The following is a 21,029-nucleotide window of genomic DNA, read 5'->3' on the forward strand; positions in this document are numbered from 1 at the left end:
AGTGCAGTGGCACGATCTCGGCTCACTGCAACCTCTGCCTCCCGGGTTCAAGCAATTCCCCTAAGTAGCTGGGACTACAGGCATGTGCCACTGCACCCGGCTAATTGTTTTGTATTTTAGTAGAGATGGGGTTTTCACCATGTTGGTCAGGATGGTCTCAATCTCCTGACCTCGTGAGTCACCGTGCCCAGCCAAATTCTGTTTTAAAAAGGGAAAAATGGCCAGGCATGGTGGCTCACGCCTGTAATCCCAGCACTTTGGGAGGCAGGGGGGTTACCTGAGGTTGCTGTGAGCCGAGATCGTGCCTCTGCACTCCAGCCTGGGCAACAGGGAGATTCTGTCTCAAAAAAAATGAAAAGGTGCCCCAGGCCCCCTCATAATGGGTTTCTCCTCTTGCCTTTCAGATATACGAGAACGCCATGATTGCTGCTGGGCTTGTTGATGACCCTAGGGCCATGGTGGGCCGCTTGAATGAGCTGCTTGTCAAGGCCCTGGAGCGACACTGACAGCCAGGGGCCAGAAGGACTGACACCACAGATGACAGCCCCACCTCCTTGAGCTTTATTTACCTAAATTAAAAGGTATTTCTTAACCTGAGTGTTGGGCTTCTTTCTGGGTCCTGCGGCAGGATGGGTCCTCTCTTCCTGCAGCTCAACTGGTGTCTGGAGGGGCTGCTCACTTCAGCATCACCTCCACTGGATAGTGGTCACTGATGGCTTGGGCCTGCAGGCAAGTGGGCACAGGGTCTGGGCTGAGCCTACCTGAGCTCCTGTGTCCCATCCTCATGTGGCTGTGCAAGGGAGGACACGTACCAGTTGGTCACTCAGGCCATAGGCAGCCTGGAAGTTAAAGGGAAGAGCCGAGTCGGGAACAACGGCGCCTTGGAGCAGCATCCCTGCAACCACGATCCTGACGGGTGACGGGAAGAGAAAGTAGGTTCCCCTTTCACCCATGGGCCTGGCTCAGTGCCCACAGGAACTAAACTAAGAGCCCTGGGACCTGCCAGTGCAGGTCTGTGGGTGCCCAAAACTGCACACCCTGGCCTGTGCTCCTCAAAGTGGAAACCACGTGACAGCCTGGGTGTCTGCCTCTCCTCTTATCCCCAGATGTCCTTTTCCAAAAAAAACCTAAAAATCGTGGCTCTTGTTATTCTGTTCCCTGAGTGGATCAACTAAAGCTCAGTTGGGTGAGTGTTCAAAGGCCTCGAGGCTTCTGAAGCCGGACCTATGAGTCATGGCTGCTCTTGGAGGTGCCCCCTCAGTCCTCCCTAAGCATGATGCCCTGCTCACCTGTCATAGGCACAGTGTGTGGATGTAGCTGTGGTGTCAGCGGTGTCAGGGATCAGCCACTGGAAGGTGGGGCTCGTCCGCAGGCGGATCAATGACCACTGGGAGGGTCTCACATAGCTGCAGCCCGCATTGAAGTCACCCATCAACATGATGTCCTACCAGGAAACGTTGCCTGAGGGCCAAGGCACAAGCGGAGGCCGCTGGTGCCCACTGCCCCTGGGAGGGCCTCACCTCCAAGCCCCATTTCTCTTGGACATCCAGGTAGACGTCATAGAGAGCATCGATCTCAGCTACTGCGTCCTCCGGGGCCGCATGCAGGGGAACAATGGCAAACTCCCTGACCTCTGTGGAGACAGCCATGTCGTGTGAGGCACACTGTGCAGCCAGCCACACTCCCTGGGGGCAGGTTCAGTCACCATGTCAGCTGGAACTATGTATCATGACAGTCCCCCCAGGGGGTGGATATTTGCCAAATGACTTGAATGGAAAACCCAAGCCCCAGGGACTGGGAAGGCAGTGTGTGACAAAGGCATTCCAGGTTCCCTAGGAGTGGGTGGAGGCCATAAGCGCCAAGCCGAGCCCCACCCTGGCCCAGGCAGCACCCACCTGTGACCTGGGAGAACCTGACAATGGCTGGCTCTCGGCTGAAAGTGTCGTTCCCGCAGGGCTCGCAGCCATCATCGTAGTAGTAGCTGTCCACCACAGACACCTGGTCAGGCCTGTGGGAAGGCCGGGCAGGGGGAGGTGACCCCAGGCTGGAAGCTGCCCCACTCCTGCTTCCCAGGAGGCAGGTGTCGCGTCCCAGGCGACAAGAGGGCGGGGCAGCCAGGCACCTGCTCACCCCACTGGTCCGGGACCTTGGGGTGTTTTGACTCCACCCTGGACCCTGCTCTGCAGCCTCAGGTTCTTGCCATAGGACAAACTACTTCCCTGCTCTGCTGGGGCCCTCCCAGGTGAGGGAGGGGCTTCCTGGCTTTCTGGACCACCCACCTGTACACAAACAGGTAGCGTTCCTTATAGCTGTTCCGTCCCAGTGGCTCACTGACCACGTAGTGATAGGTGTCTGGTGCATCCCTGGATTGAAGAAACAAAAGGTCCCAGTGGCGAGGGCCATAGGGGACCCCTCTGGCTGCCGATAGCGAGGCTGTGCCCTGGACGACATATCACCTCCCTATGACCCTGCCACTGTCACCCACTGATTGAGGTTGTCCAGCAGCTTCCCCACGGCAGTCAGGTGGCTGTCTCTGACCTCCTGGACCAGGGCGATGTCATAGCGGCTCAGTATCTGGGGGCAGGGCCACAGTGGTGCTGAGCAGGGCTGGTGCCACCCACGGACCCTACAGCCCCACAAAGGGAGCCACAGCTGATGCTCGTGGCACTGCTCGGTTTAGCCACAGCCTCATGTTTCTACCTGAGCTCCTGCTGCCAGCCAGGGACAACACAGCAGGGGTGAGGACCTTGGTCCGCAGCCAAGAGCCTGTTCCACCGGGCTGGGAGCAGAGGTGCTCAGTACCCCACACCCGACACTGTGGCTCCATAGGGCTGGCCCTGCCCACCAGCCCCAGACTCCAGAGCTCCTCTGCTTTTGGGGAGAGGCTGCCCTGGCCTCACCTGCACAATGTAGCTAACGAGGGTGGCATTGGACATCTTGGTCTCCCCAAATGTCTGGATGTTGAAGGCTGCAATCTTCAGGGACATGGCCCCCTGCAGTAGGGCCGCCAGTGCCAGCACCGCCCCCAGCAGCCTCATGCCCCTCATCCTGGGAGAGCACAGGGCACAGAGACATAACAAGTGAGACGTCATCCCTGCCACAGCACCCCAGCCTTCTGGAGCCCAGCTGGCAGGGGCTGGTGGAGCTCAAGGTCAGGGGGACGCAGGTGGGGGAAACCCTTTCCTACAACGTCCAGAAAGCCAAACAGCTGGCACCACGTAGAGGACCGCGAGTCACTCCTCCATCCACCAGAAAACCCACCCGGGAGGGACGCTGGAGCCTCCGCCTCACTCTCTGCTGGAGGATGAGACTAAGCCTCCCTCCCTGCTCCAAACCGGCCAGTCACCCAGAGGCACTCCACCTGGTGCTCACCTGAGATGATGGTGATGTCCTCAGAGAGGTGATGAGAATGCTGTCAAGAATCTGGAATATCCTTTGATGACAATTTTCTTCTTTTGCTGCTTAAAGAAAAAAAGTAGTTTATGAAGAAAGGTCTCTGAAGAAGCACTTCAAGGCCCTGGCAGTGCTGCTGGGCTCCGGATCCTGCGCAGGCAGTGTGTGTCCGCGAGTTTTAAAGGTTCAGGCAGCTGTGACCTTCCCTGGGGCAAATATGAGCTGTCACGTGAGGGTGCAGAAAACAATGGCTCTGTGTGGCTCTCCGCATAGGTGGGTTGCTGGCATGTGCTTATTTCTGTAAGCACAGGTTTCTTGCTGCTGTAAAAACTGCACCTGAAAAACTGCACCTGATAATCACGTTTGCACTGTTTTAAAATGTCTGATAACAAGGCCAAAGGTTCCTGTCCTGTGTCCCTTGCACCTGTGGTGGCCCCCATTTTCCAGGATAGGGCAGTGATGGGCCAGGTATGTGCGGGAGGGTGGGGCTGGGCTCCAGTCTCCCTGTTTCTTGTCTGGGGGCCCCAAGGTCACTTTGGAGTAAGAGGCCAAAGCCACATCCAAGGTTGCAAATGGAGCCCCCTGGTGGCTGGACAGCCATGACTGCTCTGTGGCCCAGGACACGCCTGCCTTCCTGATTCATCGCCATCAGGTGCAGGCAACTCTGCAGGAGGCTGGGGAGCTCGGAACAAGCAGTGGCGGGGGCTTGCAGCACCAGCGCCATGGGGCCAGGACAGGTGGGGGCTGCAAAGCCCACCCCAATTGCCAGCCAGGCAGTGGGGAGCCTTCTTGAGGTGGACAATAGGCTGTGTGTTTAGGCCCAGGGGATCCCGAGTGACCAGGTCACAAGGGCAGGGCAGCAGCTAAAGGCCAGGCCACAGCTCCAGTAATTTCTTGGTTCTTCTGTGTTGGGTTTTTATTGTTTTTGAGACAGGGTCTCACACAGCGTTGCCAAGGCTGGAGTGCAGCGGCACAATCATGCCTCATTATAGCCTCGATCGCCAGGGCTCAGATAATCCTCCCTCCTCAGCCTCCTGAGTAGCTAAGACTATGGGTATGCCACCACGCCTGGCTAATTTTTAAATTTTTTTGGTAGAGATGGGGTCTTGCTGTTTTGTCCAGACTGGTCTTGAACTCCTGGCTTCAAGCAATCTTCCTGCGTAGCCGGGACCATAGGTGCATGATACCATGCTCAGCTATTTTTTTTTTTTTTTTTTTTTGAGGCGGAGTCTTGCTTTGTTGCCCAGGCTGGATTGCAGTAATACTATCTCGCCTCACTGCAACCTCTGCCTCCTGGGTTCAAGCAATTCTCCTGCCTTAGCCTTCTGAGTAGCTAGGATTACAGGCACGCACCACCACACCTGGCTAATTTTTGTATTTTTAGTAGAGACGGGGTTTCACCATGTTGATCACACTGGTCTCAAACTCGTGACCTTGTGATCCGCCTGCCTCGGCCTCCCAAAGTGCTGGGATTACAGGCGTGAGCCACCGCACCCAGCCTATTTTTTAAGTTGCTCATAGAGACAAGGTCTCCAACTCCTGATCGCAAGCAATCCTCCCGCAAATGCTGGGATTACAAGTGTGAGCCACCACACCCGGCCACTCATTTCTTGGAATCTTTGACTTTCCATTTGTATTCATTTCCTGAGGCTGGTGTAACTACCACAAGTTTGGTTGCTTAAAATAACAGAAACGGATCCTCTCACAGTTCCGGAGACTGGATGTCTGAAGTCAGGGAGTCAGTAGGACCTTGCTGCTCCTGGAGGCTCTGGGGGGATGCTCTTGCCCTCCAGTTTCTGCAGGCTGCTAGCAATCCTTGGCCTTCCTAGTTGTGGCTGCGTCACCCTAGTCTCTGCCTCTTCTTCTGAAGATGTGTGTGCCTGCATTTGGGGTCCACCCAGAGAGCAGGGATGATGTCCTTATCTCACCAGCCTTTACTCACATCTGCAAGTCCTTTTTTGCTACAAAAATCAACATTCAGAGGTTCCAGGGCTGGGGCACAGCTATCTTTTGAGCCACTCCTGGGTCTTGCCCACTTGGAAGGGGCTGTGCTGGCCCTCCAAGGACAGCCCTGCACGTAGGATCTGTGGTCCCCCTGGGGGAGGAGGGCCTGGAGGGCTTGGCAGAAGTCCAGGCAGGATTCAGGTATGAGAACTGCAGGAAATGAGTACAAATGGGGTCTGCAGGAGGCCTCAAGGGCAAGAGTCAGCAGGGGCCAAGGTCAAAAGTCAAAGAAGTGCTAGGTCTGGCCAGCTGGCCATGAAGCAGAAGGCAGGCCCAGTGGGGACTAGAAATAGGAAGGTAAACCACCCTCCAGAAGACTGGCACCCCATCCCATAAATACACGCCGACAGACGCCTCTGGCTGGCAGCACTGGTGCACTCATCTGTCCCTCCTATTGAGACGGCGTCTACCAGATGGAAACACCACCACTCCTCAGGCTGCCAGAGGCCCCATCGCAGGCTTTTCCAAAGGTTTCAGCAATGGTTCTTCCTTGTTTTCAATCTCTGAGTCTAGGACAGCCTCCAGCATGTCAAAATTCAGTCCCCAAGCAAGGCTACCGGAGCATTCGGTGTAGGGACTCGTCCTCTGCCTTTGATGTTTGCCTTTCCTGGACACACATCTGACAGCGACCCATCACGGGGAAGGGAGTAAGGCTAGAGGGCGGCCACTGTCCTCCACCAAGAAACTGCCTGGTGCAGCTTCCGGTGGGGCACAGGGACACCAATTATAGCTCACAGAGCAAGTGCCCAGCCCCCCACGTGTGCTCAGCACGTGGGACAAGGGTTCCCCTCTGGTCTGTCATCCCCTCCTGGCTCTTGACCAAACGCTGCCCCATCTGCTTTCAGGAGCTCCCAGGCATGGTGTCCCTGCTTCCTCTACCTGCCAGAAGGGAGGCTGGAACTTGGGCCTCGCTTGTACAAATGGCAAGTGCTGCCTGCTGCGTGGCTGCCCTCAGGACCAGTTTTGGTGAGGGCAGCACAGCCCTGGAGGAGCCTGGTCTGACATGGGGCCTCTCTGGGATCACTGTTGGGCCTTCAACCGTCTGGAGCCTCTATGTCTTCCTCTGATAGATTCCCAGAAGAATCATTTCACCTTCTAAGAAGCCATCCTGCCCCTGTGGCCTGTGGCTTGTGGAGTCTCCAGCACTCTCACTTCTCCCTCGTGGATCTCTTTTCTGTCTGTGTCAGTCAATGCTGCCATGTAACAGCCACCTGAAAACTCAGTGTATACACATGCATTTCTCTCACACTGGCAGGTCAGCTGGGGTGGCTCTGCTGCCTGGGCCTCGTCCTGGGGCTGGGCTGGAGGGACTGCAGCTCCCTGGGCACCCTCTTCCCACAGCGTGGAAGGTGGAGGCTCCCAGGGCACAAGCAGAACACGTGCCGCCCTAAGGCCGAGGCGGAGCTGGCTGCTATTGCTTCTGCCCACATTCCATGGGTGCTGTCGAGCTGTAGGTCCAAGCCCCACATGAGGGGAGTGAGTGGGGTACACTCCTCCCATGCTGGGCCCCACTCTGGAGATACGCCTGGGGAATGCCCAAGAAGGAAGCCTACCCCTTCTGGGATTTTCACATCCACAGAGAATGGGTGCTGGCAGCCAACGGCAACAATGATAAAAGCTGACCGCCTTCTCAGATCAGGATGAGCTGTTTTTAAACCAACCCTGAGGATCTGCAGCCTTCTCAGGTTAAATTAAACCTGTCACAGACACAGGAAGGGAAAAGCGCACATAACAACAGTTATATTGACATCTAAGTCAGGTCACATGCTCTGATTTGGCTGAAATTACAGGATAAAGGAAAAATCCTATAGGCACCATGGCTGGAAATAAATGGCCTCAAAGGAACACTGGTGGCGGAGGCTTTGTGCAACCACAGCCCGTGTTGTGTGACCCAGCGACGTGCAGGCCAGGGAGGGTACCTTTCTGCTGATCAAGAGGGAAAGCGGGAAGGACGCAGAGCTGTGGTTTCCACCCTGCACAGAGGCACCCCCATGAACTCACAGAGCACCATCAGATCCTCCTTAATTTTGAAGGAAGCAGTGATGATACTCTGCTCTGCTCAAGGCCGTTCATGGTCTCAACATTAACATCACCTTCCTTTATAGGGTATCCTCCCTCTCTCTGCCAGGCTAGGTTATGGCAGTTACTGAACAAGCAATTACTGTGAAGGTCGACGTGGAAAAATGAGGCAATGAGGGTGGCGGTGTTCTATCAGATTCCAAGTTGAAGAGGCACACACATCCCATGACTAACAAATAAGATGAACATTTTTCTTTATGTATTCCTTTTCTAGACATCCACTATAAGTTGCCAGGACACAAATGCTTATTATTGGGGTTTACCTATTTAATAAACGGAACTGTGAGGGATTTTTTTTTGAATGATCATATAATTTGGACTTATTAACTTTAGGTAACAGTAAGTTAAAAGATAGAATAAAGTCTCATATTACAGGAATTCAAAAACTGACCATATAATAAATGATGAAGAAAACAATAGAACAGGACAATGTTCAAATAGCTCAACAGGGCCAAAAGATCAGCGTATATCCTGCATCATCTTTCATGCAATGTCTCAGCTTTTTTTCCCCCAAACATAAAGGCAGATTAATACAAATTAGCCTTCTTTTGAATATTTATGTTTCCTTCTGAAATTGATATTTGAATGGAAAATGTGTTAATAACTCATGGTTTCTACTGAAATTTAAGAGTCCACCAGATGATGCTCAGATTTAGACGATGCTAGAATAAGACACTACTGGGTGATGATTTCAAAGTATGAGCAGCAGGTAAAATCTAAAAGGACATACATAATAACAAATATTTTCTAATTTAAAAGACATATAGTAAATATAAATGAATTAACTCACACAACCTACTTACAAACAAAACTAGAATAAACACAACTTGTAGGAACCAACTCCAGTTGATTTCACCACTCAACAGGAGCAAGTTCTTAGGTGGGTCATTTTATTTAAGGATGACTTGAAATTTTACAAGACCATCTTAGCTCCCACATACGAAAACTCTTCAAGAATTTTTTCTTATCAACTAGAAGATGGGGAAAATACACTGAGAAATAAAATGATAGAGCTTCTCACACATTTGAAGGCCCATGTCATGTCTAAATTTCTACTTATTTAACTTAAGAAGCTCCTCGCCCTGAAAGATTCCTTTATCCCGCAACACTTGACTCAGATGGGGCAGAGAGTCCCAGGACACTACCCAGGCCACAAGATAAAAAACACAACCTGTCTCCTATCTGGCACCACTGTTAGAGATTTCTTTTGGCCTACTATTAAAATAATTATTGAACCTTAATCAAGAGTGCTCTGAACTGAGAAAGTGTGAAGCTCCGATCTGACATATTGCGTATGCCTCAGTTAGATTTCCTACTTTACTGAATATAACTTCTTTTCTAGCCTTCATCATTCACCACTGCTTCAACATTCTATCACAAAGAAATTCTCAATTCTACAAATAGCTACTGAAAAGAATAATTAAAACAGATTAAACGCATCACTGTGTTTCAATACATAAGTTCATGTTGGCATAAAATAATTATCAGCCACCTTAGGGGGATGCTAGGAACTCATCTTGTTATTCTGCAAAAAGGCAAAGTCAAAGGATCAAGGCGGTATTCTGCCTTTCCTAGGCAAAAAGGACTGCCCAGTAACCCATAGTTCGAGAAGGCTCTCTTTAGGTAGGTGGATTCCAGCTAATACACGAGGAAGGAATGCTAGACCTGAAAGTCACCATTTTGCTGTCCCTAATCTCAGCCCTGATGTAGTGGCTGTTAACATCACAAAAGACAGCCTCTGTCCCTTCTAATCCAAAACCACACACAGCAGCACTTAGGAGAGTTCTTGCCAAAACAATCTTGAATCTGATCAAACCTCTAGGTCTAAATGACAACTTAAAGCAAATACAAGGACAGAGGCTCATGTTCAACAGCACCATGGGGACACGGTACGACCCAGACTGGGAAATCGTAGATGGCAAAGGACAGGCTCATCAACAGATTTCAAAATGAAGAAGAGAGGCAGAACTCACAGATTAAAAAAAGTTCACATTTTGAGATGGATGATAAATGATAATAAAACTTGAGATATATCAATAAATAAAATGTGTGGACCTTACTTAAATCCTATAAAACATCCAATCTTTATTCATGCAAACAGACGTTTGTGTAACAAATCATGTAAGAAGCAATCAGGGAAAGCAGAACACTGACCAGTAACTGGGAAGTATTAATAGTAAACTCTGAAGTTTGTAATGGCTCTTATTGGTCCTTATGTTTTGTTTTTATTTTTTTTTTTTTGAGACTGAGTCTCGCTCTGTCGCCCAGGCTGGAGTGCAGTGGCGCAGTCTCGGCTCACTGCAAGCTCTGCCTCCCAGGTTCACGCCATTCTCCTGCCTCAGCCTCTCCGAGTAGCTGGGACTACAGGCGCCCGCCACTACGCCCAGCTAATTTTTTTGTATTTTTAGTAGAGACGGGGTTTCACCATGGTCCCGATCTGACCTCGTGATCCGCCCGCCTCGGCCTCCCGAAGTGCTGGGATTACAAGCATGAGCCACCGCGCCCGGCCCATGTTTTGTTTTTAAAGAAATTATTTTAGGAACAGGGTCTCACTATGTTGTCTAGGCTGGAGTGCAGTGGCTTTTCTTTTTTCTTTTTTTTTTTTTTTGAGACGGAGTCTCACTCTGTCCCCCAGGCTGAAGTGCAGTGGCACGATCTTGGCTCTGCACTGCAGCCTGCCTCTGGGGTTCACACCATTCTCTGCAAGCTTCACCTCTGGGGTTCATGCCATTCTCCTGCCTCAGCCTCCTGAGTAGCTGGGACTACAGGCGCCCGCCACCACGCCCGGTTAATTTTTTTGTATTTTTAGTAGAGACGGGGTGTCACCATGTTAGCCAGGATGATCTCGATCTCCTGACCTCATCATCCGCCCGCCTCGGCCTCCCGAAGTGCTGTGATTACAGGCATGAGCCACAGCGCCAGCCATTGCAGTGGCTTTTCACAGGCACAATTGTAGTGCACTGCAGCCTGGGCTGAAGGGATCCTCCTGCCTCAGCCTCCTGCCATGTGCCATCACACCTGGTTTTGTTTTGCTTCTTTTGAGACAGGTTCTTGCTCTGTTGCCCATGCTGGAGTACAGTGGTGCCATCTTGGCTCACTGCAACCTCCGGCCTCCCAAGTTTGAGCAATTCTCCTGCCTCAGCCTCCCTAGTAGCTGGGATTACAGATGTGCGCCACCACGCCTGGCTAATTTTTGTATTTTCAGTAAAGATGGGGTTTCGCCATGTTGGCCAGGCTGGTCCCGAACTCCTGGCCTCAAGTGATCCGCCCGCCTCAGCCTCCCAAAGTGCTAGGATTACAGGTGTGAGCCACTGCGCCCAGCCACACCTGGCTAATTAAAAAAAAAAAAAAAAAAAAAAAATTGTTCTTTTGTGGTAGAGATGGGGTGGGGATCTCACTGTGCCGCCCAGGCTTCTTTCAAACTCCTGGGTTCAAGTGATTCTCCTGCCTTGGCTTCCCAAAGTGCTGGGATTACAGGTGTGAGCTACAACACCTGGCCTTATATTTTAGAGTCACAGACTATTAATAAAATATTGAAAGAAGAAGTGGTACAGTACCTGGGATTTGCTTCAAAATGCCAGCCCTGGCCGGGTGCGGTGGCTCACGCCTATAATCCCAGCACTTTGGGAGGCCAAGGCGGGCAGATCATGAGGTCAGGAGATCGAGACCATCCTGGCTAACATGGTGAAACCCCGTCTCTACTAAAAATACAACAAATTAGCCGGGCGAGGTGGTGGGAGCCTGTAGTCCCAGCTACTCAGGAGGCTGAGGCAGGAGAATGGCGTGAACCCCAGGGGGCGGAGCCTGCAGTGAGCTGAGATCGCGCCACTGCACTCCAGCCTGGGCGACAGCGAGACTCCGTCTCAAAAAAAAAAAAAAAAAAAAAAAAAAAAAGGCCAGCCCTGAGGCTGGGTAATGAGTACATGAAGGTGTGTAATACTAGTCTAGTTCTGAATATGTTGAAATTTTCTAGCTGCGTGTAGTGCCTCATGCCTGTAATTCAGCACTATGGGAGGCCACAGTGGGAGGACTGCTAGAGCTTAGAAGTTCACAACCAGTCTAGGTAACATGGCAAGAACCTGTCTCTACAAAAAATTAAAAAGTTAGCCAGGCATGGAGGCACACATCTGTGGTCCCAGCTACTCAGGAGGCTGAGGTAGGAGGATCGCTTGAGCCTGGAAGGTGAAAGCTGTAATGGGCCTTGATTGCACCACTGCACTCCAGCCTGGGTGACAGAGCAAGACCTTGTCTCAAAAAGAAAAAAAAAAACAATCCCATGATCAGTTTTTAAAAATTCTACAAATCAAAAGCTTTTTAAGCAACACTGCTAGATGTGATGCAACATCCAAAAATAAGGTAACCATTAGTTAATGTTAAAAATGAAACCACACACAAAAAATTAAATGCCCAGGTTTCCATCTTAGAAAGACCATCTGGTCACACCTGCTCAGGAAACACTCCCCTGCTGTCCTCTGAAGCAGGGGCTTTGTCTCACACTTCAGCCGTGGCTGGGACATTTCCCCTCAGCCACGTCTGATGGGCATCAGGCATCATAAACTTGCTGCAGCCACAGTGGCCCCAGATTACTTCCTCGGCCTTCCCTGCTCATGTCTATGGTCCCACCACCATCCAGGGGCTAGAATATCTGAGATCATCCTAGGCCCCACTCCCCCTCAGCCCCGCCCCCACCATGCACCCTGAGTCTGCACGTCCTCCAGATTCTGCAGCCTCCACACCACCTGTCATCACCGCCTCTCCCTTTGGCTGCCCTGCTTCCAGGTACATGTCCCAACCGTCCCCACAGCTCCCAGAACATCTTGCAAATGTGTAATTAGATCTCATTATTCCCCTACTTAAAATCTGTCACCAGTTTCTCATTGTCCTTAACACGAAATCCAATGCTTTCCATGACCTATGTGATTCTAAGCTCTGAGCCTTCCACTCTGCCTGCAGAGCTGGGGCCTTCTTGTCATTCCAGTTTCAGCTTAAATGTCACCTTTTCAGAGGACATCCTCTCCCCACCCAACCCCTACACCCGCCATGGCCCCAGGTTCATCTCTGCTGGCCCATATAGCTCATTTGCTCTGCTGTGTTTACTCGGGTACCTGTTTACCCTCGTTTATGGCCGGCTTATTTATGGCTGGCTTCCAGGAACACAAGTTCCAGGAAGCGGTGGCCAAGAAAGTAGTGGTCTTTCTTGCCCATGAAATTATTACTGCACCAGAGGAGGGGTCCACAGCCAGCCACTGGACACAGCTGAGCCACAAGCCCACCCAGCAGCTCCAGGCTCCCCGTAGACCCCCCCAGAGAAAAACCTTGAGAACCCAGCACAGTGGACACTGCAGGGCGTCCAGGTGGCACTTGGACACTCTGGGCACTGGGCTTGAGCTGACTGGAAGCTCCCAGGGGTGCAGTGGCTCCCACAGCCCTACAACGCCTACCTGCCCTCGGCTGGCTCCACTCGGGGTTCCTTCTCTCCTCTCCCTTGGGAGGTGTTTGCTGGCCCCAGGGACAGAGCATCTTAGAGAACAAAGGCAACTATCCTGTACTCAGGTAAAAGGCCAGTGTGTCTTTGCCGTGACAATGTTTTAACCCTATGTCCCACAACCTGAGCAGGATGCAGTCATCACAGCCCAGTGCACTGCCCTTAGTCTGCGCCCCAGCCTGGTTGCGCCATCCCTCATGAATTAATTTCTGTTCATAATAAAGAAAGCATTAACCCAGGATGGGAAATTTCTCAGAACACCATACATCAGAATAACAAAGACTTGCAACAGCTGCACAGTCACGCTCGGCAGGCAGCAGACCGCCCCTTCCCCACCCTGGCCTGCTATGGAAGGTCAGCCCTCGCCTTCTGCCTTCCACAAGGTGTGGGCCTGAACCACGGCATGTTGGCTCAGCCTCCACCGGCTGCCCTGTCCCTCCCCACATGCTCCCACTGCTGCCGCGTTCTGCATTCTGCTTTGAGGAGAGACGCAAATGAAATGAAGTTTGTCTAAAAAGCCGCTTTCTCACCAGGGCGGTTAGCACACTGGCAGCCTGAGTCCCTGAGGACAGTGAGAACTCATGTTCCCAATGAGGATTTAAACAAAGCCACGAGGCGAACTGCAACTGGACTCCAGTGTGCTGATGTTTCCAACAAGGGTCGCAATGAAAAGTAATCCCCCAATTCCAAAGCCACCTCGGTCTCTCCCAAGTACAAAGGACTTCTCAGGAGGGCCCCCTCCCTGTTCAAGGCTAGGGGGCCACAGAAAGGAAAAGGGAGGGCGCCCTGAGGGTCCAGGAAAAGGACACACAGTGTAAAGTGGGCTGGTTGTGGTGGTATTTGCAAGGGATTTTCTTTTTACTTTTTTTTTTCTTTTAAAGAAATGAGACAGGGTCTCTCACCCTGTCACCCAGGCTGGAGTGCAGTAGCACAATCTTGGCTCACTGCAGCCTTCCAAGCTCAAGTGATCGTCCTACCTCAACCTCCCAAGAAGCTGGGACCACAGGCATGCGCCACTAGGCCTGGATAATTTTTTGTATTTTTTGTAGAGATGGGGTTTTACCATGTTGCCCAGGCTGGTCTCAAACTCCTAAGCCCAACTGATCCGCCTGTCTTGGCCTCCGAAAGTGCTGGGATTACAGGCGTGAGCCACCATGCCAAGCCCCACTACGTATTTTCTATTGACCTTTCTTCTAGAGCACTAATCCTTTTTTCAGCTGATTCCAATCTGCTGGTAAATACGCTTACTGGATTTTTAATTTCTTTCTTTTTTTTTTTTTTGAGATGGAGTCTCGCTCTGTCGCCCAGGCTGGAGTGCAGTGGCACATTCATAGCTCACTGCAGCCTCCACCTCCTGGGCGCTAGCAATTCTCCCTCCTCAGTCTCTCAAGCAGCTGGGACCACAGGCATGTGCCACCATCCCCGGCTAATTTTGTAAAATCTTTATGTTTTTGAGACCCAGTCTCACTCTGTTGCCCAGGTTGGAGTACAGGGGTGCAATCTCGGCTCACTGCAACCCCCGCCTCCCAGATTCAAGCAATTATCCTGCCTCAGCCTCCTGAGTACCTGGGATTACAGGTACCGGCCACCACGCCTGGCTAATTTTTGTATTTTTAGTAGAGAGAAGGTTTTACCATGTTGGCCAGGCTGGTCTTGAACCCCTGACCTCAAGTGATCTGCCTGCCTCGGCCTCCCAAGGTGCTGCGATTACAGGTGTGAGCCACTGCGCCCAGCCTAATTTTAAAAAATGTTTAGTAGAGACAAGGTCTTGCTATGTTGCCCAGGCTGGTCTCATACACCTCACCTCAGCCTCCCAAAGTGCTGGGATTACAGGTGTGAGCTACTGCACCTGGCTGAATTTTAAATTTCAGTTATTGTGCTTTTCTGTTTTAGAACTTCCATTATATTTTTTATGAATTCCAATTCTATGAAACAATCCATCATCTTATCTCTATTCTTTAAAATAGCTGTGATTGGCCGGGCACGGTGGCTGACGCCTATAATCCCAGCACTTTGGGAGACCGAGGCGGGCAAATCACATCCTGGCTAACACGGTGAAACCCCATCTCTACTAAAAATACAAAAAAATTAGCCGGGCATGATGGTGGGCGCCTGTAGTCCCAGCTACTTGGGAGGCTGAGGCAGGAGAATGGCGTGAACCCGGAAGGCAGAGCTTGCAGTGAGCCGAGATCACGCCACTGCACTCCAGCCTGGGCCACAGAGCAAGACTCCATCTCAAAATAAATAAATAAAATAAATAAATAAATAAATAAAATAGATATGATTAACATACTAAATTCCATGTCCAAAAACCATATCTCAGTCTCCTGTGGGTCCGTCACCTTTCTTCCCCTGGTCCCCTTTCCCAGTGTACCTGGTTGCCTTCAACTGAATGTTAGGGACTGTGCGTGACAGAAGGGCGGGGGGTCTGGACATGTCCCCCGACAGGGACAGCTCACCCCTTCCGTGGTGGGCAGCAGTGAGACAGTGAGTCAGGAACTCCACCGACACTGAGCTCCTCTGCAGTCTTTGTAAAGACCAGCCCAGCTGTGGCTTGTCCCAGGCGAGACAGGGTTGGTCCCAGATGAGAGCCTGGGATATTTCTTAGGCCTCTCCACCTGATAGGCCCCAACCTATTCCCTAACTCCATGAAACTGCCAAAAATCCCACTCTGCTTTTCAGCCACTTTCTGCTCCTCTGCCCTAAGCAGCTTCATCAGCAAATGGCTACAGAGAACAGTGCCTGATGTCCACCTCTCTTTTCCGGCTCCTTTGCTCAGGGATCTTGGCCCCTTAGGTCCAGCCGCCTGGGCAGCCTCGAGCCGTATCTTGGTCTCCCAGCCCCAGGATATTTCCTGCAGCTCTCTGGCTTCTCTGCCTCTCAGCAGCCGCCCCTGCCCAGCTTCTCAGCATCCTGCCCAGCCAGTGCCCCAGGGAGAAGAGCCCGTGCGGGAGCAGGAAGTGGGGCTCACCTCCGCAAGCTTGCCTGTGTTGTGCTGCTGGGCGGCTCTCCAGGCCTTCAAGCTGGCGACTTCTGAACAGTGGCCGGCTCCTCGGGTCCTGGGCAGGAGTGCTTTGCCGTGAGCTCTTCCACACCAGAAGCAGAGCCTGCAGGACCTGGAATGAGTCATTGAAAAGGGGAGCGGCTGAGGACATGGACTGATAACCAGCCAGGCTGGTCCAACTAGCACGGCCACAAGGACACCTTCCAGCCACAGATGTCCCATCCAGAGATGTGCCCGACAATGAGAGTGCACATCCAGCGACACAAGGCCGTTTCCCTCTGCCCAGCCAAGCATCCTCTAGGACAGAAGACCTCTGCATCCTTATGTGAACTCTAAGGTCATGTCTGATGTCCTAACAAGACAGCACATGCCAGGACATGGAAAATGCTTCCACCAAAAGCTCACGCTACAGCTCCTCAAAGAGAATGGGGGCGTCTGTCCTCAATACAGGCCCCTACTCTGCCCCTAGAGGCTTCTGACAAGAACCGCATGTCACTGCTGCTTCCTGCCCAGGGCTGGCCATGGGGCTCATTTGCAGACACGACTGCCTGTTTCATGTTGACAGTGTCAGGCCTTCACACTATCCCTCCCCTCAGTACTCTGCCTCCTCCACGGCTTGTTCCTCCCTTCACTAGAGCCTCTTTCATATCATCCAATTTCAGCGAGCACACGCTGTCCCACCACTCCATCTCCGTCCTGCTTGTCTATTCCTCACCACGAATCACATCTCACTCACACTGTAGTTATCCTCTCCTGTTAGACGCAAGCCCGAGAGCTGGGCTCAGCCGGCAGCACCAAGAGCAAGGCCTGGGCCGTGGCAGGTGCTCACGGAGAATATGCTGGATGAAAGGTGTGTCAGAGGGGGCCTTCTGCTCTGGAGCCACAGTTTAAGAGCTCCACTACCTCTAGCTGCTGGTTGCCCCTACTCAGTGTCAGCCCAACCAAGTCCTCTCTGAGGAAGGAGTGAGGGGACAGGCTTCTGTCCCATTTGGACTCTTCAGCCTCCACATCCCATGGCTTGGCAGGATGGTGGAGTAACCACGGGTGACACAGGAGTGCCCAAGGATGGCTCCTAATGGGAGGGCATGGCAGTGTATGGCAGTCTGTGGACTAAGGCAACTGTCAGAGCAGTGCTCAGAAGACAATGCTGCCAGACAGCAGAGAACTCAGAACGATTCCACGTGACACAGAGGCCCCAAGCAAAAGGCTGAGAGCTGTTGGGCAACAGATCCTGGGGGGCTGACGTGGGCCTGTCTCCACGGCCAGGAGGGGCTCCCATACTGAGCCCAGCAGGAACTTTGTGCTAGTCTGCACTGCTCCACAGTCCTGGGGCCACTGCCAGTGCCATGACGCAGCCCCCACGACATAGCCGCCACCACGGCTATAGCCAGACCCTCAGGTCTGAGGCCAAGGCCAAGGCACTGCTGTATTTCTTCAACTCTGCCCACTCCTTTCCTGGGTGGGACGACTGGGAAGGCTGGTTCCACAATTCTCCCCAGGTCCCTGTGAGCCACTGGTCCCCGGCCCCTGCTCTTCTTCCAGCCCCCAGGCACCCTGAACTGTAGGGTGCAGGACACTAAGGCAATGTGGGCCTCCCAGTGGGCAGTCCCACCCAGGGTGTGGGAGGCCATGGGCCCCAAGCTCCCCTGGGGACTTCTCCCACTGCCCCACCCTCAGGAAGCCATGAGCTGTCACCTTCTCTGTAACCAAATTCTCCTCTGGGGGCCGGGACACGTGCAGAAAGCACTTCGTGTTTTCTCAGGGCACCTGTGGGGCTGAACTGTATGGAGAAGCCATTTCACGGGGAAGGAGTCACACAAAAGAGGCCTTCCCGCAGGGGTGGCCTCCCGGACAGATGCTGCCCAAGCCTGTGGTCAGTGGAAGATGCTGTCCCTCACCCTGCCCTAGACTCCCCACCAGCCACTGAGGGGCTCCCCAGAGGGCCTGCCTGTGCTGGGCCCTCGAGCGAGGATAGACAGAGGCCCTGCCTCCATTCTCCCTCCAAGATCCCAGCCCTGGGAACAGGAAAGCACCCCAGGAGGAGAGCAGGCAAGGCGTCTGCAAGCCTCAGCCTCCCCAGGAATCGAAGGGCTCTGGGGAGCGGCACTGGTTGTCACCTCTCACCACGTAAATGCGTCCACTCACCTTGCCAGGGCGGCTTCCTAGGCTCCTCCCCTGTGGCTCACATGGAGGGGTGGCTGCTCATCGGGGCCACCCCCCCCCCCCCCCCAGCGTGGAGCTGCAGCAGGGCCATGCTGGCCACCACTAGCTACCCCACCACAGCTGCAGCTGTGGACGGGGCCTCAGGCAGGAGCAGCAACAGCACCTGGGGGCTGGGGATGAGTCTAGCTTGGTCCTGATCCGCCCAAAGCCAGAGTGACCACACCCGAGTGGCCCTGTTGGGCCTGCTCCCCACTGTCCAAAGTGCACTGGAGTCACGGTGGAGCCGTCGAGACAGGACAGCGGCTCTGCCCTTGTGAGCTCATGGGTGACAGGCTCCTGTCCTCGCTTCAGCCCATGAGGAGACGCTGATCTTCAGAGGTGCCTGGGCCCAGCAATGACAGCCACAGGAAGCTAGTGACATGCAACTTGCTGGGGAGGCCGCTACCCAGGATGGCGCTGTGCCACTCACTCAGCAAGCCTTTGCTGTCTTGCTCTGCCCATTCACATTGTGGTCACTAAAAGAAGGAAAAGGGGAGTGTTAATCATGCCCATCAGCTTAGCCAGCACCACCTATTCTGAAACTTCAGCAAACTCCTGACAGGCTGTTTTGTTTGTTCTCTGTTTATAAACTCATATACGATGCAGCAACAGGGAACCCTGAACACCTGGAAAACTGGACAACATACTTTTGTCTTCAGTTGGTGGAAAACAGTGCAGGACAGTGATTCCAAGATAAGAGAAACCAGAGAGCACGTCCTATGACTGCACCAGTTACAGCCAGGCGTTGGGTTCCAGGCTGCAGCACAGGCAGGGAAACTCAGCCAGAACCTTCAGTCTTTCTGAGTTGGGAAGACAGAGTTCAGAGGTCAGGAAGGCAAAGGCTGCTGCTATTTGCAGGGCAGAGTCCTGGGGAGCAGGGAGCTGCACAGAGGCAGAGCCAGGATCTGCAGAGGGTCTCCTGGAGTCTTTAGCTGAAAACAGATCTGTGCCCAGGTGAGAAAAACCATATGAGAAGGCCCAGGAAAGAATCCTGAGGAAGTAGCAAACAAAACAATCCCCAGAGTTCACAAAGGGAATATTTTGTGTTCCCACAAGCCACTGTGGAGAGATGTCCTAATTCATGGGGTATTGGGTAGACTCCACAGAAGGGCATCACCCTTAGTAATAGAGCCAAGTCAACTGCAGACTAAAGCAGCACTGGACCCACTGAAAAGTTCAGAAGTCTCTAAAGGATCGCTGCTTCCAAGGGACTTAACTGCATTCCAGACCCAAATCCAACACTATTCAAAGGAATTCAACAAAATTCACCAGCCAATAATTTATTTTGTTTTTTGTAGAGACAGGGTCTTGCTGTGTTGCCCAGGCTGGTCTTGAACTCCTGAGCTCAAATAATCCACCTGCCTCAGCCTCCCAAAGTGCTGGTATTACAGGCATGAGCCACCACACCCGACCCAGCCAACAATTTGAAATTCACAATATTCAGCATCCAATTTAAAAAATCACCAGGCCTATCAGTCAGGGTCCCACCAGGGGACAGAAACTACATGGTACCTTAAACAAGGGAATTTAGCATAAGAATCATTAACTATTTACAGGGAGTTGACTAAGAGGGAACAAAAGAGAAATCTACAGAACACGCTAGGGTAAAGGGAGGTAAGTAAGGGAAGGATTCAGACCTAGGAGAGGGGGGTCAAAAGTACACACTAGATGATGAAGTTGACTGGGGTGTCCCAGGACAAAGCTAAGGGCCAAGAACCACTTGCGAGGACGCTAACACAATGAGCTGGAAGGCTGTTTCAGGAGTGTTGGAAAGCTGGGGTGTTGGTGTGGTGGTGCTGTTGAACTCACCAGAAAGCTGCCAGGCGGCTAGCTGGGGTGCTATGAGACCTGCCTGAAAGCTGCCTGAGCACCCTATGTGTCCCACATACCAGCTCATGTCACAGACAGGTGTAAGCAAAGCACAAAGAACCAAGAAATGCACTTTCCTCTCAACGCTTTCCACTGACAAAGACCAGCATGGGGGAAGGGAGAAATGTTCCAGTATCACAAGTGGCAATGAAGGGTGGATTTAGAGTTGAGAGGCAATAAATTGATAACTGCTATAACAAACATGCAACCAAGAGAGGAAAATATGACCTATAACCATACACAGTTAATAGAAACTGACCTAGAAACGACAGAGATAAAGGAACTGGCAGACAAGGACAATAGTTCGTCATATATTTAAGAAGGTAAAGGGAAACATGAGCATGATGAGAACATGGAAGATATAGAAAGATCCAAACGGAACTTCCAGAGACACTAAAAACAATACCTGAAATGAAAAGATGCACTGGATGGGATTAACATCAAATAAACACTGAAAGAGAAAAGATCCATGAATTTGAAGACACAGCAATTGAAACTACTCAAATAAGGCAGAGAGAAAAAAATTGTTAGACACTATCAAGGTGTCTAATGTGCACATAATTGGAAGCCCTAGAAGAAAAAGAAAGAGGAGACACAAATATTTGAAGAAATAAGTAAAATTTCCCAAATATGATGAAAACTATAAATTCACACATCCAAGAAAGTCAATAAAACCCAAACAGAGGCCAGGCATGGTGGCTCATGCCTGTAATCCCAGCACTTTGGGAGGCTGAGGCAGGCGGATCACGAGGTCAGGAAAATGAGACCATCCTGGCTAACACAGTGAAACACCGTCTCTACTAAAAAATACAAAAAATTAGCTGGGTGTGGTGGCGGGCGCCTGTAGTCCCAGCTACTTGGGAGGCTGAGGCAGGAGAATGGCGTGAACCCGGGAGGCGGAGCTTGCAGTGAGCCGAGATTCTGCCACTGCACTCCAGCCTGGGTGACGGAACGAGACTCCGTCTCAAAGAAAAAAAAAAGAAAAAGAAAAAA

The 21,029-nt window shown here is 52.0% G+C and overlaps 2 protein-coding genes across 3 annotated transcripts in view; one reads left to right on the forward strand and one right to left on the reverse strand.

Moving 5' to 3' along the window:
- TRAP1 (TNF receptor associated protein 1) overlaps positions 1-594 on the forward strand; it is a 59,718-nt gene extending 59,124 nt beyond the window's left edge. For both annotated transcript variants that reach the window (XM_030799188.1, XM_030799189.1), the window contains one exon: positions 405-594. In XM_030799188.1, the coding sequence (XP_030655048.1) occupies positions 405-506 (102 nt within the window). In that variant the 3' untranslated portion in view covers positions 507-594. The remainder of the gene's footprint in view (positions 1-404) is intronic.
- DNASE1 (deoxyribonuclease 1) lies at positions 539-20,719 on the reverse strand. The gene is made up of 12 exons (XM_030799192.1): positions 20,443-20,719; positions 18,111-18,643; positions 15,933-16,077; positions 3,373-3,458; positions 2,901-3,048; positions 2,486-2,574; positions 2,280-2,363; positions 1,896-2,008; positions 1,521-1,633; positions 1,290-1,444; positions 813-909; positions 539-723 (listed from the first exon to the last, which is right to left on the reverse strand). The coding sequence occupies exons 5-12, from the start codon at positions 3,045-3,047 to the stop codon at positions 676-678; spliced, it is 846 nt and encodes a 281-aa protein (XP_030655052.1). The 5' UTR covers position 3,048; positions 3,373-3,458; positions 15,933-16,077; positions 18,111-18,643; positions 20,443-20,719; the 3' UTR covers positions 539-675.
- Between the last annotated feature and the right edge of the window lie 310 nt (positions 20,720-21,029).

The sequence above is a fragment of the Nomascus leucogenys genome, chromosome 18 (genome assembly GCF_006542625.1).
Source record: "Nomascus leucogenys isolate Asia chromosome 18, Asia_NLE_v1, whole genome shotgun sequence".
In the NCBI taxonomy this organism is placed as follows: Eukaryota; Metazoa; Chordata; class Mammalia; order Primates; family Hylobatidae; genus Nomascus; species Nomascus leucogenys.